The 14943-nt window shown below is 55.8% G+C and overlaps 1 protein-coding gene across 3 annotated transcripts in view; it reads left to right on the forward strand.

The window, feature by feature from the left end:
• The window catches only part of MLLT1 (MLLT1 super elongation complex subunit), a 128223-nt gene that overhangs the window by 69012 nt on the left and 44268 nt on the right, over positions 1-14943 (forward strand). For all 3 annotated transcript variants that reach the window (XM_079918497.1, XM_079918496.1, XM_079918498.1), the window contains 2 exons: positions 4356-4536; positions 12568-12650. In XM_079918497.1, coding sequence (XP_079774623.1) covers positions 4440-4536; positions 12568-12650 — 180 coding nt within the window. In that variant the 5' untranslated portion in view covers positions 4356-4439. The remainder of the gene's footprint in view (positions 1-4355; positions 4537-12567; positions 12651-14943) is intronic.

Consider the following 14943-nt stretch of genomic DNA (forward strand, 5'->3'; position numbering starts at 1 on the left):
CGGTTCGGTGTGTGGGCTTCTCATTGCGGTGGCTTCTCTCGTTGCGGAGTACGGGCTATAGGTGCATGGGCTTCAATAGTTGTGGCACATGGTCTCGGTAGTTGTGGCTCTCGGGCTCTAGAGCCCAGGCTCAGTAGTTGTGGCGCACGGGCTTAGTTGCTCCGTGGCATGTGGGACCCTCCTGGACCAGGGCTTGAACCCGTGTCCCCTGCATTGGCAGGCGGACTCTTAACCACTGCGCCACCAGGGAAGTCCAGCTCGGGCTTATTAATCCAGCCAACAGTGAGCCTCTCCAGCAGGCACCCTTCCTGGAGAAGCAGCTGACTGATCTGCTTCAGTTCTCTAGTTCTGCTGGACAGGGAAGGAGTCCAGGTGGAGTAAGGAAGGAGGGGGCAGAGCCTGCAGAGGTGGAATTGTCGGAGGTGGAATTACCGTGACTCACCGAGTCGGAGTAGTTGGCCAGGGCTCAGCTTTACTTGCCTCCGCTTCGGTGTAGCTTGAGTGTCCTACGGAATCAATGATTTCTTTTCTAATATAGTGTCCCCAAATCTGTGATATTCCACCATCTTTACTTCTTAGAAGGTTCCAGCATTCAGGGGAGACTTCTCCTGTGTGCACTGGCGTATGCAGTCATTGGCACCTGGGGTCTGGGGGTGTCGGGACTGAGCTGGCGCTGGCCCCTGAGGCAGAGATGCCGCCTGGGCGGAGCTTTGGGCACGGCCCGCCGGCTGCAAAGATTACCCATCGCGCTTCAGAACCTTCCTGTTTACTTTGGCCTCTGGAGCGTCTTTTTGGCGCTTCCATTTTCCCCCTCGGATGGAACTGTGGTCTTCCCTTCTTTCACAATCACTGCTCTGCCGGGCTTGCTCATGTGCCCTGGGTAGGAACCCCACGTGATGAGAAATGCCGGGAAGGCAGCTGGGGTTGGAGCAGGGTTGTTAATCTCCGGATTGGCGAACAGCAGAATCTGAGGGGGCATCTCATCACCTAGGAGTTAACTCTGAAAGTATTGATACCAGAAGCCATTCAACAGTGTCCTGTTGTCATTGTGATTATGTGGATCTGGTTTCCCATAATCCAGGGATTGTCTCCCGACTCCTCAGTGTGAAAACAGGTCAGAGAGAAAGGCAGAGTTTCTTACACACCCGTAAGTGTACGGGGCGATTATGGCCTATTTGGGATCATGTAAATATTGTTGGGGGTTGTTTATCTTGAACGTTGTCCATAAGCAGCGTTCTGCGGATAGAAGCTTGTGGTTGATTCGAGCATGACTTGTTTATCCAGACGTCCAGGCCTTTTCTCCAGCTGTCAGGGGGGTATTTCCCCCCAAATGTCCCCAACCCCCCACCCCCGCTCCACCCACCCGGGCTCCATGGGCATCATCACAGCCACCCAGCTGCCTGGTCGCCTGTCTCTCCTTCTGCATCCGCCCTTGGGTCCTCCCAGTTCTCCTGTTTCAGGCTTCTTTTCCAGCCACTCCCTCTGGTTGCCTCCCAGCAGGCTTGTTGTTGTTGGTCTGTCTGTCCTTTTTGCCTTCAGCCCAGACTGTGTACACAGTTGCTGGGGTGCTTTATCACTTAGATGCTGTTTCCTCGAATCCGTCACCTGCGTACGGTTGGCTGTCATTTCTCTAGTGTGGAATCTAAATGCTCCATCCGGATCCCCACCCCTCCCCCGAGTGGACCGGTCCCGGGGCTCTCTGCTCTTTTCCCAAGCAGCCCCACGGGGACTGTCGTCCTGTGCCGGCGGGGTGGGGGGCTCCTGCCCTGTTTTTACAGTTGTCTCGCTAAGTACCCACTGCCTCCCGCCAGTCCATGCGTCCGGGCCACCCTGTCCTTATCTGTCACCTTGGCCCTTCCCTCTTGGAACCAACGCACCACTTAGAACTCACTGATCTAGGAAGCCTCTCTGGTTTAATCCAGTGTTGATGCCTCGTGCAGCGTGATTCCAGGATAGAGGTTAAAAGGACGGGTGGGATGTGGCCCTGGGGGAGACAGCAGTGAACAGTCAGGAGCAGGGTCGGGATGAAGTGGCACAGCGGAGTTGGTTGTACACAGACTGCTGTGGAGACCAGGGTCTGGTTGGTTTCCGGTGTGGATCTATCAGAAGGGGCTCTGGAGAGAGTAGCACTTGAGCCAGGGCTTAAGGGACAAGTGGAATTCCAATCAGAGAGAAGTGAGTTAGGGCGCCCCCGGCTGCGGGCCGGAAGGAGCAGAGGTGGATGGGAGTGGACGTTCCCGGTATGTTTGGGGATGGCTGGTGTCTGACTGAGTTGGGATGCAGGGTGTGTGCGTTTTCCTGTGCTTCCTCGGTTCTCAGCCTCTAAGGCCTGGCCAGAACTTAGCAGCATCTTCTTTGTGCACGAGCATGTGTGTGTGCACGTACAGGGGATTGCAGCGCGGGAAACTTGCACGGCTCTGTGACATACTCTCTGATCTTGGGTGAAAGCATGGTAAACGAGGAATACCCCAGACTTGAGGAAGCACAGGTGTGAGATGGGAGGTATGCTGAGGCCTGCGGACTCGATTCTGACCGAGAGCGCCGGGCCATGCTTTCCCGGCAGTGACCGAGCAGCGAGGGGTGGAAGAGTGGGGAGTACGCCGGTGGTGGGTCTGAACAGGGTTTTGGAACCCAGAGAAGAGGCAGGTCCTGGAGGGACTGTGGCCCCAGGGGTGCCTGGGGTCCGGTGGTGAGAAAGAGAGTGCAGAGGGAGGTTTCTGGTCTGGGCCTGGGCTGTTGAGCCCGACAGGGGAGTTTCCTTCCGGATGCGTGGGATTCAGGCCACTGGCCCGCTTGTCCCTCGTTATCTCAGTACTTAGGAGCAAGTGTCCACTTGGCCTCTGCTTTCTTTGTAACGTTCTTGATTTTGATACTAGGTGTCAGACTGTATCTCTGTGAAGTCCAGAGAGGGTTTTAACAGGCCAGAGCAGATGTGTACAGTGGGTCCCTGTCGGCGGTTTCAGCTGGCCTCACTGGTGCAAGTTCTACGAAGGGTTGGGGCTGCCTGCTTAGTGTGTGTGTGTGGCGGGGGGCCGGCACGAGCTGCTTCCTGTCTCAGGTGAGTGGCCAACATGTGTGTGAGGAGGGCAGCCCGAGGCCGCGGGCCCACCTGCACCTGTCCCCAGCTGGCTTCACACTTGCCCCCCATTCTCACTGTGAACCGCTGTTCTGCTTTGAAAACAAAGCCAGCGTTTGTGCAGGTGACTCAGGTGACCCCAGGGGTCTCTGTTTTCCAGGAGGGACTCTGTGGGATGGTGGAGAATGAAAATGCTTTAATCAAGGACGGCAGGATGGCACACTGGCCAAGGGAGTGGCCTTTGGGTGACACACACACACCTGGGCCTGAATCTCCCCACAACTCAGGCGCCTCGTGTGTGCCACTCCACAGCTCACTCTTGGAGCCTTGGTTGCCTCATGCGTAGAACGAGGTACAGTCTGCCCTCCGGATCCGTGGGTTCTGCATCCGCACATTCAATCAGTTGTGGATCGAAAATATTCGGGAAAACGATTCCCGAAAGTGCCAGTAAGCAACCCTTGAATTTGCTGTGCCCCAGCAACTATTTCCATAGTACTTACATGCAGTTACAACTATTTACCCAGCATTTACGTTGTACGCGGTATTATAGGTAGCCCAGAGATGATTTAAAGTATGCAGGAGGATATCCGTAGGTTACATGTAAGTGCTAAGCCTTTCTACCTAAGGGACTTGAACATCCGTGGATTTTGGTATCCTCGGGTCCGGGAAGCGATCCCGCATGGGTACTGAGGGGCGACTGCAGTGGCACCACGGGTCACGCTGCTGTTTTCCAGGAGATCTTGGTGAGGGTTGCTACTCCGGGCAGGGAGCCATTTGCAGTGAGCCAGTGCAAGAGGAGAGCAGGCAGACTGCTAGCAAGATGATGTCTGATCATGGAGACTGCTGAGAAGACTGTGTCATAAAGAGCCATGGGGTGGTGGTGGGTGCTTTCAGGTTGGGTGGTCAGGGAGGGCTTCTCTGAGGAGGTGACAGTCAAGCCGCGACCTCGGTGACAGGATGGAGCCAGCCGGGGGGAGGCCTGGGGGAGAGCATCCGAGGCAGTGGGAACCACAGGTGCCAAGTCCCTGGGGCAGGGTGGGGAGGAGGCGCGGGGAGGGGGGCCCCGTTGGCCTCCTGGGGAGCGAAGGCATGCACAGCCGTCCGGGCCCCGCCCACCTGAGCACGTGTAGGCTCCTGCTCCTGTGAAAGCGCTGCCCCTTCGCAGACTCCCTTCACTTACGAGCTCTGTAGGCCGCGGGGGGCCAGGGGGAGGGCACGGCCTGCAGCACCCTGCCCTGGGCTCTGCGTTGACCCTGTGCCCGCCTCTCTCTCCCTGCAGTGCACTGTCCAGGTCAAGTTAGAGCTGGGACATCGTGCCCAACTGCGCAAGAAGCCCACCACGGAGGGCTTCACGCATGACTGGATGGTGTTTGTCCGCGGCCCTGAGCAGTGTGAGATCCAGCACTTCGTGGAGAAGGTGGTCTTCCGGCTGCACGACAGCTTCCCCAAGCCCAAGCGTGGTGAGTGTCCCCACCCTGGCCGCCTGCCCTCTCCCTGGGGAGCAGGTGGCCTGTACCCCGCAGCCCGAGGTGAGAGCTCGCCCTCCACACAGGGCCTCCACCATCCCTTCTGCTTCTCCCTTGGCCGCGGACTTGGCTGTAGGGAAAACCCAGCGGAGGTGGTGACAGCATCTTGTGTCATCACTTAGACTCAGGCTCTGAGAAGCTTCCAGAGAATGTAGCCCTGTGGTTGAGGGTGGGAAGGGCGACTTACACCCCCTGGTGAGTAAGCAGGAAGCTGCTTACTGGGCCCACGTTGGAGGAGAGATGCCCTTTAGAGAGCCCGTGGTATGTGGGGCAAAAGCAGAAAAGGCTTGCGTTTCGCCGCCGCCTCCTCCCTGGCTTCACCCCTCAGAGTGCCCGGCCATCTGCGAAGTACAGGGTGACATGCGGCCCGGCTGTCTGACGGGGTGGAGAACCGGGAACTCACCCAGGGCGCGCGATCAGAGACCACTTCCTGGGGAATTCGGAGCAAAGTTGGAGGCGATGTTGGGAGCTCTGTGGGGGCCGGGCCCTGTCTCCTGTTTTTACCATTCGGTCCCCATGTGAAGCCCAGCCCGTCACAGGGGTCTTGCAAATAGTTCTCGAATGGATGCATTGATAAAGGAACAAAGGACTCTGTGCTCGGAAAGGGCTTCAGGGCTGGGAGAGCCGTTGCTGGGCTGCTGCCCCCTCTACCCACAGTAGGTGGCCAGGGGGCCGGGGGTCATGCTGTGACAGCATGGAGCCTCGGGTGGAAGCAGGAGCCCATTCCGGGACCTGCTGGGGGCCTGGGCTTGGGCCGGCAAGTGTCTTGCTGTCCAGTGGGGAAGTGACGTGTGTTACAGGAGTAGAAACTCCTGGTTCAGAACTGGCTCGAGATTCTTTTTCTTCTGGATTCTTCCATCAGCTTTCCGCTGTTCCTTTTCCTTCGTTTCTCCTTTCCTGAGTCTTCAGCTTCTCTCCCTTTTTCCTTTTTCCGTCTCTGAGCCTCTTGGAGAGAGCCCATCTTGTTCCTGGCAACAGCAGGTATCTGTAAAGCACCTGCTAATAATAATAGTAGTGATACATGCCACTTATCAGGCACGTCCTGCTCACAAGCTCTTTTCGTTCACCCCGCGACCCTCTTTTACAGATGGGGAAGCAAGCTCAGGGGGCCAGGTAAGCTGCCTGTGCTTTAAAGCATGAGTCTATGCTCTGTGGGCTGGATATGCCCGTTTTTCTTGGCGCTTGGTCACGCCTGTTCATTCTGGGGGAGCCCGTGGTCGCTGTGTCCGGACGCAGAGCAGAAGCCGGGCTGCCCCCTCCTGGCCCAGGTGCCTGCTTTCCCAGACAGCTGCCACTGCGGTTCCTTCACCACCGCCCTCTCCCGTCCCTCCCTTTCTCTCCGGGAGGGGCCTCAGATGGTGACTCCTATCCACCTTTCAGCTGCTGGTTTCATCTTCCTCCCCTCCGGTCCTTAACCAAGCAGCCGCTAGAAGTAACACTCAGAGCGGCCTACGTTTGTCCTGCCCTCGCTCTGTGCTGTGCGATGCAGGGAGCCCCCCAGGATCCCCTCCCATATCTAGATGTGGAAACTGAGGTCCCGAGAGGCCCAGTCACCTGTTTGTGGTCACGAGGAAGCAGCACATTCTCTGAGCTCCCGATGTCTGAAACATGGGTTTTGAGTGAAGTGCACTCTTTTGAAGTGTCGTTTTGCAGGCAGAGTTTCAGTAGGTGAATCGTGCGTGTTTGCAAAGTCGGTGCGGCCTCTACACAGAGGGCACCTGCGTCACGGGTATCGAATGGTAAATGCTCACTCGCCATTTGCTTAGTGGTCAGTGAAAAACAGATCAGGTGAAGCAGCCAGTGAATTTCTTATAGGGCTCCAGCCTCTGAAATTATACTTTATGTGCTTAAAAAGTATCTTTTACACCACAATATGCACCCGTAACAGACCCAGCAGAGATGTGCCAGGTGGGATGTTCCCACCTCCCAACTCATCAGCGGTGGTATCACCCCAGGGGCAACATTTCTAGGCCTTTCTGGGTCGTGTCCTTTCTTAACACCTTAAAGCAGTAGAAGCAAATTTGCTTCTTATCTCTAGATTTTTCACATTTGTTTATTAACTTACTAGCGTGAAGGGTTAGACTTTCTCCTAAGCTTCTCCCTCTTTCATCCCCGACAAGTGAGGGGTTTGTGTCTGGCCATATAGTTTGCTGCTGTATCCTAAGTAATACTTAGGTGCTTACTAAGTATTCGTTGAGAGAACGAATGCATTCTTCGATGCTGTCAACTTTGGCCAAGGTCTCCTGACTTTTCATTTAGGAAGAGAAGGGCAGGAGCACCCCGTCTTCCTTGAACCTTACACCCCTCCCTCTGAGAGCCACACTTGACTTCATTAAGGTTGCTCCACTCCAGGATTAGAGATTAAGTCTAGAAGTCGGTAGCTGGCAAAGGGCACTGACCGTAGCGACTCTCTCCATTGTCGGGCTGGTCGGGATCCTCTCTGAACTCTGGGCCACTCCAAGGAGAACGCTCAAGCTCATGTCAAGGTCAGATGGGCTCTTTTTATCATCCTTGGTTAAAATTTGGCCCCGTTTACTGCGCTTCATATTTGACCCTTTGCTTCTCTTCCCATCCTTGCATTGTGTCTTTTTCATCAAAGGTGCTTTGCCTTTTTTCCATCCTCCCCAGCATTTCATTTATTCAGTGGAGTTTTTTCCCCTTCGAGATATTTCATTCTGGTCTCTTCCTCCTCTAGTCAGAACTGGCTCCTCTTTAGCCATCACGCTGGGACTTTCCTTTACTTTTCTCCTGGGGGGATTTACCTAATACCCTTATGTTTTGGTTTATTTTCCTGTTTTACTAGAATAATTTCTCAAGAAGTTTCCCAGGAGATTAATTACTGAAGCAATTTCCAAAGAAAGGTGTGTGGGGAATAAACTCCTTGACTCCTAGTGTATTTGAAGTGCCCTTGTTCTGTTCCCACACTTGAATAGTAGTCTAGTTGGGTGTAACGTTCTAGTTGGAGAATTACTGTCACTTAGAGCTTTGGAAGTGTCGCTTCTTTGTCTTCTGAGAAGTCTGATGCTATTGGGTTCTTGTTCTGTTGCAGATGACCTGTTTTTTAGTTTTTTGTTTTGTCTTTAGAAGGACTTAAGATGGTTTTTATGACATTGTTTCCGGGATCTTTTTTGGTTGTGTGTTTGTTCATCATGTTGGACATGTGGTGTCCTTCATTTTATTTTATTCATTATTACTATTTTTAAAAATATTTGTTTATTTATTTGGCTGTGCTGGGTCTTAGTTGCGGCATGCTGGATCTTCGTTGCTGTGTGAGGGATCTTTGTTGCCGCATGTGGGCTCTTTTAGCTGCGGCATGTGGGATCTAGTTCCCTGACCAGGGATTGAACTTGGCCCCCTGCGTTGAGAGCGTGGAGTCTTAACCACTGGGCCACCATGGAAGTCCTGGTGTCCTTCATTTTAGCTTCTATTTCTTTGACAATTTCTTTCCACCTATTTAATTTCTTTTTTCGCATTCTAGGATGCTTATTATATAACTTGTCTATGTTTAAGTCTTTTCATCTGTAAAATGGGAACAACTGCATCTGCCTCACAGTGTTGTTGGGAGGATTAAATGAGTTAAATGTATAAAGTGCTGAGAATACTGCCTGGCATACAGTAGTTGCTTTATGAATGTTAGCTGCTGTTGACATTTGTCTAATCTGCTGAGTTGTTTTTGCACCTTTCACCCTTTAAAAAAAATGTCTTTTTGCTCTACATTCTGGGAGATTCCATCGAATTTATTTTCTGGTCTTTTTGTTGAATTAAAAAGTTGTAAGTACTATATTTGTACTAAGGTCTAAGAGCCCTTTCTTACTCTCTAATTTTCCTTTTTAAAAGTATTTTGTTTTCATTTGTTGAGCAAGTCTTGCATCTGAGGGCATTGACTCTAGGTTTTTGTTTTTGTTTTTGTTTTCCTTTTCCCAAGTTCTCTTGTGGTCCCCAAAGTATTCCTGTTTCTTTGGCCTCTTTCCTCCAAGTGGGAACTCTTACCGAGTGCTCTGTTCAGGGCAGGATGGGTTCGCTTTACCAGCGGTTTCTGGTTAGGGAGTGGGTCCCCCAATTTCCTGACTGAGAAGGGCCTGACTCAGGGGGTGGGGTGGGGAAGGTCGCAGGAGGGATACCCAGGGCTGTTGTTCCAGTCACAGCCGCTCTGGTTGGCTTTTTTTTTTTAATAACTGCTTTACTGAGGTATGAGTCACACATGATAAAATTCACCCTTAATGTGTACGATCCTCGTGTCTATTGTGTTCGTACAGTGGCTCAGCCATCACCTCTCTCATTCCAGAACGTTTTCATCACCCCAAGAAAAACCTCTAGCCACCCGCTCCCCACTGCACCTGCGGATGCCCCAGCCCAGGCCTCCCGGGGCTCAGGCCCCCCCTGCAGCGCCTGTGCCATGTCCCTGGCTGCAGCTTCCTCTTCCTGTTTGCTTGCTCGGCATGCTCTCACCCACTTTCTGCCTTCCAGAAAGTTCTTGACTGCTCACATCGCCTCCCTCCCTGTTACTCTCCCGGCATTATTTGGTTTCCTCCTGGCCTCACTTTGCTTGCCATGGGCCCTCAGGTGGGACGGCAGGCAGGCCGGTGGCGTCTGCTCGGTCTCCCACATCTGGAAGCCTGTACTCTGGCCCCTGTGCCCCGTCTCTGAATGGATAAGGTGGTTTTCAGCCTGGGAGTGCCCGTCCTCCGAGAGGCCTTTAGAGAGAGATTGAGAAATGCAAAGCAGGGTCCCTTCCCTGAAGGGGTTTGTCGTCTGGTAGAGAGATGAAGATCAGAGGTGACATGAGTGGAAGTAAGTGACCTGGGGGTCAGAGGCCGAGGGAAGCCAGGGCTGTCCCTGCGGGAGGGGGCCCTGACTCGGGCCTTCATGGCTGAGGGGATTCAGACTGGGAGTGGGCGGGGGGAGATGGACATTGGGGTGGAGGGTGCAGGCAGGTCCCCGGTCCCTCCCTCCTCTGCTGGGGGATTGTGCAGCAAGAACAGGCCACCCTTCCTCTCTGCTTCCTCTTTCCTTCCTGGATGCAGGTTAATTCAGCAAGCAAGCAGGTGCTCGGCCCTGTGCGAGGCCGGGGCACATGAGGCAGACTGCAGGACGCTCACAGTGGGGGGGCTTGGGCACTAGGCGGGCAGGGTTCATGCAGGTGGAGAAACCCCCCCTCAGTCTGCTCAAACGGGATCGAGAGACTCGGGGAGAGGCGGGCCGTGACCTGGCCTCCCTGCCCACATTTCTTCCTGTCCCTGGACAGGCCTCTCACTTCAGTAGATGACCTGACAGAGGTGTGACATGTGGCCCGCTCAGCAGTATTTGACAGATATGTAGTGAATGTTTCCAAAAGGCCTGGCCATGGTGCTGGCTCTGGGGGTGTCACACTGCATGAACCGGAGCTCGTGTAGGATTGAGGAAGGTGGAGACAGTAAGCACAAGGAGTGCTGAGACCCAGTGATACAGGACGCTCGGGGCCGGAGGAGGGAACCGCAGCCTGGAACTTGATGGGGGACGGGGGCTGCTGCTCAGTGAAGGGGTCCCGGAGGAAGTGGTCTGTGATCTGAGAGGGGCAGCGTGGCAGGGCTGGTGAGAGATGAGCCTGGAGGGCATGGAGCCCCGTGCAGGCCCCCTGGAGCGGCTGGAAGTTGGTCCTGAGGGCAGTGAGGAGCCATCACGGGACACAGATCTGTGATTCAGAGGGGTCCTTCCCGCGGCCTCTGCAGAAGAGGCCTGGGAGCAAGCCTGAGGCAGGCCGGCTGGTGAGGGGCTGGAGCGGAGGCTCAGGGCGCCAGGCAGCGGGGTGCAGCCCAGAGATGTTTGGAGGTAGCCTTCACAGCGCTTGGTGGCGGGCGAGCCACCGAGCCGTAGGGGCAGGAGGGGCTGAGGCGTCCTCGGGGGAGCGGTGGACAGCTGGGGCCCTGACCTGCACGACGCCGGGAGCCGCGGGCTTCAGAGGGAACGAGGAGGTATCTTGGGGCGGGCTGCTTCCGGCATGCCCAGCCAGCACCGCCAGGAGGCTCTCCGAGGAGCAGCAGAGTAGGAGCTGGCTCAAATAGGGATTTGGGGCCGAGGTCGACCCCACAGTGTCCCCGGGCTGCCTGGGCCACCGCCCATTGACCCAGCCTGCAGGCAGGGGCACTCCTTACTTCCAGGTGGGCTGACCGTCAGACTGAAGGTGACTGAGCTTACTCCTGGGGACCAGAGGTGTCCCCTTGGCCTCTGGCGTCAGCCGGGCACCTGACACTGTCGGGCGCGGATAGTGGTGGAGTGAATGCACGAATGAGCGAGTGCAGCGTTTGGTAGCAGTAATGATTCTGTGCAGGCCCCGAGGTCAGGTGACAGTGCTCAGGGCGCTCAGCTGAGGCAGCCGGGCTACTGCTGCCCCCACGGGAGGCTATGCTGCGGGGGCGGTGGGTCCTACGGCCCGGTCGGGACGGCCCCCCTCGCCCCTGGCAGGGAAGTCCGTCCAGCTGAGCATGCCTCAAGCCCCGGGCTGTGGGGACTGGAGCCTGAAGCGCAGGCTGAGCCCTCCTGGGGGGCGTGGGGGGAGCGGGAGCTGGGCTTGGAGGACAGTGGCTGGCGTAGGGGCAGGGGGAGCCCCTGGGGCCGGCTTACCCGCCAGTCCGCGCAGCTCCCTGGAGCCCCCCCACTGTGGTTTGCAGAGCGGGGTCCTGTGCAAGGCTGTCCAGCCAGCCCTGGCCTTGAGGGTCCCCAGTTACTCTAAACCCACCCCCCACCAGTTTTGTTTGCGCAGATAGATGAGACACGTGAGATATTTGAGGTATATGATATTTTAAATGATTTTTTTAAGAAAAATCTTACGAGGTTTTAATTTTTAAAAAGTCATGTTTCTTTTTTAAAATTAATTTATTAATTTATTTATTTTTGGCTGTGTTAGGTCTTCGTTTCTGTGCGAGGGCTTTCTCTAGTTGCGCCAAGCGGCGGCCACTCTTCATCGCGGTGCACGGGCCTCTCACTGTTGCAGCCTCTCTTGTTGCGGAGCACAAGCTCCAGACACGCAGGCTCAGTAGTTGTGGCTCATGGGCCTAGTTGCTACGCTGCATGTGGGATCTTCCCAGACCAGGGCTTGAACCCGTGTCCCCTGCATTGGCAGGCAGACTCTCAACCACTGCGCCACCAGGGAAGCCCTAAAAAGTCATGTTTCATTATGTTCCAATGCACTGTTTTCTGGCAATTTCTGGCCCCCTTAAGAATTACAGTACAGACATACGTGTGTAAAGGTTTTTCCCTATTTTTTCCTATCTCCCGGTCTGGTTGCCTCAGGAGAGGGAGGGGCGGAGGACAAGGGGGATTTGATCTGTACAGTTCTGATTTTTTTTCTTACATGCGGGAGAACAATATTGTTCTCAATGCTGTCATTGCATAATGACAGCATACCTGTCAAAACATTGACAGTTCATCCTGGAGGGTGAGACTGCGGGAGATTGTTTTACCTCTATTTTACTGTTCTTCTTAGTTTCTTTCTCCCCCTCCCTCCCTCCCTCTCTCATCACTCTTCACCTGGGAATGCTTTGCTTAGGTGCTGAGGTGGAACCCAGGCGAGCCTCCGCTGGGACCGGGCCATGTCCATCTCCATCTCCTGGCGTCCGTGTCCCTGGCCCCAAGTGGGGCCTCAGTATCCATGTTTGAGTGGGCGATGGCAGGCGGAGGGCACAGCAGAGTGCCTGCCCTGCTGGGAGACCAGGGGCCCCCTGGCCCGGCACCTCGCTGAGCCGCACTGCTGTGCTGCCCTCAGTCAGTTGAACCTGTGTGGCCTGTGGCCAGTGCTGGCTGCGCTGCCGTAGCTGGTCTCGTGCCCCTTCCCCAGCGCTCTCCCACCCTGGCGCCACGGGGTCACCTTTCTCCTGCTCCGCTGCTTCTCTTCCTCTTGACCCCTTTGGCATGGAACGGGGCCTGGGGTTTCCCATGCTGGGGGAGCTGGCCTCCTAGCGCTGACAGCGGTTTTCCCTTTCTTTCCAGTGTGCAAGGAGCCCCCCTACAAAGTGGAGGAGTCGGGTTACGCAGGCTTCATCATGCCCATCGAGGTGTACTTCAAGAACAAGGTAGGAGCCCGGGTAGCGGCAAGGAGGATGCACAGCTCACACAAGGGCCAGTGGGACCAGCAGCGCCGGGTGACAGGGTGGATGTCGGCATGTGTAGCAGAGACTGCATGTTGGGCGCCCGCGGGCGGAGCGTCATGCGCATCCCTCCCGTGGTGGCAGGGCTGGGGAGCCGGGCACGTTGCGGCAGCAGGTGGGGGAGTACCGGGGCACGTCGCCATAAGTCATCCTGAAAGTGGCAGGGTCCCCGGCTCAGCCGCCACGTGCTGGGGTGGGGCCGGAGTCTATGACCTGTCCTAGAGGGGTTGTCACCTCGCGGGAGGAGGGGCAAAGAACTGGAAGTTATTAGACGTCTGACAGTGGGCTGTTGGTTGGATGCACTTATGCATCTTCTGAACAGAATCTTTGATGACCTTGGGGGAAAGAGCTTTTAATGCTGTTGAATGAGGAAAGCAAGTTATATGTGTGTCATTTATAGAAAAAAGGAATTATATACGTGAAAGATGTTAACAAAGGTAATCTGGGTGGCAGGATCACAGCGGGGTTTTGTATTATTTCTCTCCATATGTATTTTCTAAACATTTACAATGAAAAAGTAGAAATAGTCATAGACTGTTCAGGCTGCTGCAACAAAATACTGCAGATGGGATGGCTCACAAACAACAGAAATTGTTTGCTCAGCGTCCTGACGGCTGGAAGTCTGGGATCGGGTGCCGCCGTGGTCGGCTGAGGGCTGTCCTCCATCCTCTGGGTCACAGGCTTCTCGCTGTGCCTTCACAGGGTGGAAGCGGCGAGGGGCCTAGGGGCTCTTTCTGGAAGTGTTAATCCCATTCCCAAGGGCTCCATTCTCGTGACTTAAGCCCCTCCCAGCACCATCACGGGGGGGGGGGGTGGGAGTCAGCATAGGAATTGGGGGGGGACACATTCAGGCCATAGCTTTTTTTTTTTTTTTTTTTGAGCCCAGTAACCAACATTTAACAGTTGCCTCCCTGGCAGCGTGCCTCTGCTGATCCTCACAGGTGCCACCAAGCGGCCAGCAGTGCCCTTCGCTGGCTCCAAGGTGGCCGGCTGGCTGCTGCTCCTCCACAAGTCCAGCCAGACTGGCTGTGGGCGGCTCTGCCATCTTTCAGGAAGGACATCCCCCCGGGGGGCCCGAGGGTGCCACCACTCACTTAACGAGCCCCTTGTTCTGAGAGCCCGTGGCGTCAGAGGCCTCTGGGGTGGAGCTCAGGTGGGCACCCGCGGCCCCCTGAGCACCAAGGGACATCTCAGCGGGTGCGGCTCAGCGGGATTTGGCGGCGGGGCCTGTGGGTCATCCCGAGGCTCTCTGGGCGTCGAGGCCTGAGAGTCCCAGTGACTGGCCACTGTTGAGAGGAGAGCCCAGCCTGTCCGCACGGGTGGGGGATGGATACTGCACCCTGAGGGGCCTGGCGCCCTGCAGCTTAGGGACCATGCTCAGGGAGGCCTCCTGCTGCCCCGGGAGCGTGGAGAAGGGGGCGTCCACGTGGGGCGGGGTGCCAGTGCTGGGGTGAGTCCTGGGGCCCCCCGTGGGAAGCTGTGCAAACAGGATGCTGATTGTAGCCCCTCTGAGTGGTTGAGGAGACAGAGCGAGTCCATTGGGAGGGAGCGCTGAGCTGTGGGTGCCTTGGTATCTGCAGGGTTGGGTACTGGGTCCGGCGTGGCCCCGTGAGCCCTTTCTCAGGATAAGTGCTGGGTGCTCTCCTGTGCCCTGCATCCTGTTACTAGAATCCTCTGTTCCTGGTGGGGGCGTTGCCCTCAGGGCTGTAGCGGGCAGCCCTGCGCTGCAAGGCCCATAGCGGGAAGGGGTGCAGGTCCTGTCACAGGTCCTGTGGGGTGTGTGTGCTGTGCCAGGCGCTCTGCTGAGCGGTGCTTATTACTTAGTACCCGGACAGGCCCCAGAGGATGGTGATCTCCCCAGTCTGGATGAAGGGACGCCTAGATGCCCGGTTGTGTGGTCAGGGCTGCACCATGATTGACGGAGCTGGGGTTTGGGCCAGCAGAGCGTGTGTTCACACAGGCACACCCATTGCTTCAATACCCGAGACAGGCGTGACCCGGGATGACAGCTCCTCATGAATTCTGTTGTTTACTTGCTTCTGGGTGACAGGGACAGTATTGTTTTATGTATCGTGTGGTACAGCTGTTGTCTAAATGTGGGTCCCTGTTGAGGGACGTGTGGGGAAAAGTGAGTGCCGGTTCATGGCAAAAGCAGCTTCTGTAGGCGTGGGATGCATGTGAACCAGGGACATCGTGAGAACGTCTGCTGGTGACTTTT

The sequence above is a fragment of the Stenella coeruleoalba genome (genome assembly GCF_951394435.1).
Source record: "Stenella coeruleoalba genome assembly, chromosome: 3".
NCBI classification, from domain to species: domain Eukaryota; kingdom Metazoa; phylum Chordata; class Mammalia; order Artiodactyla; family Delphinidae; genus Stenella; species Stenella coeruleoalba.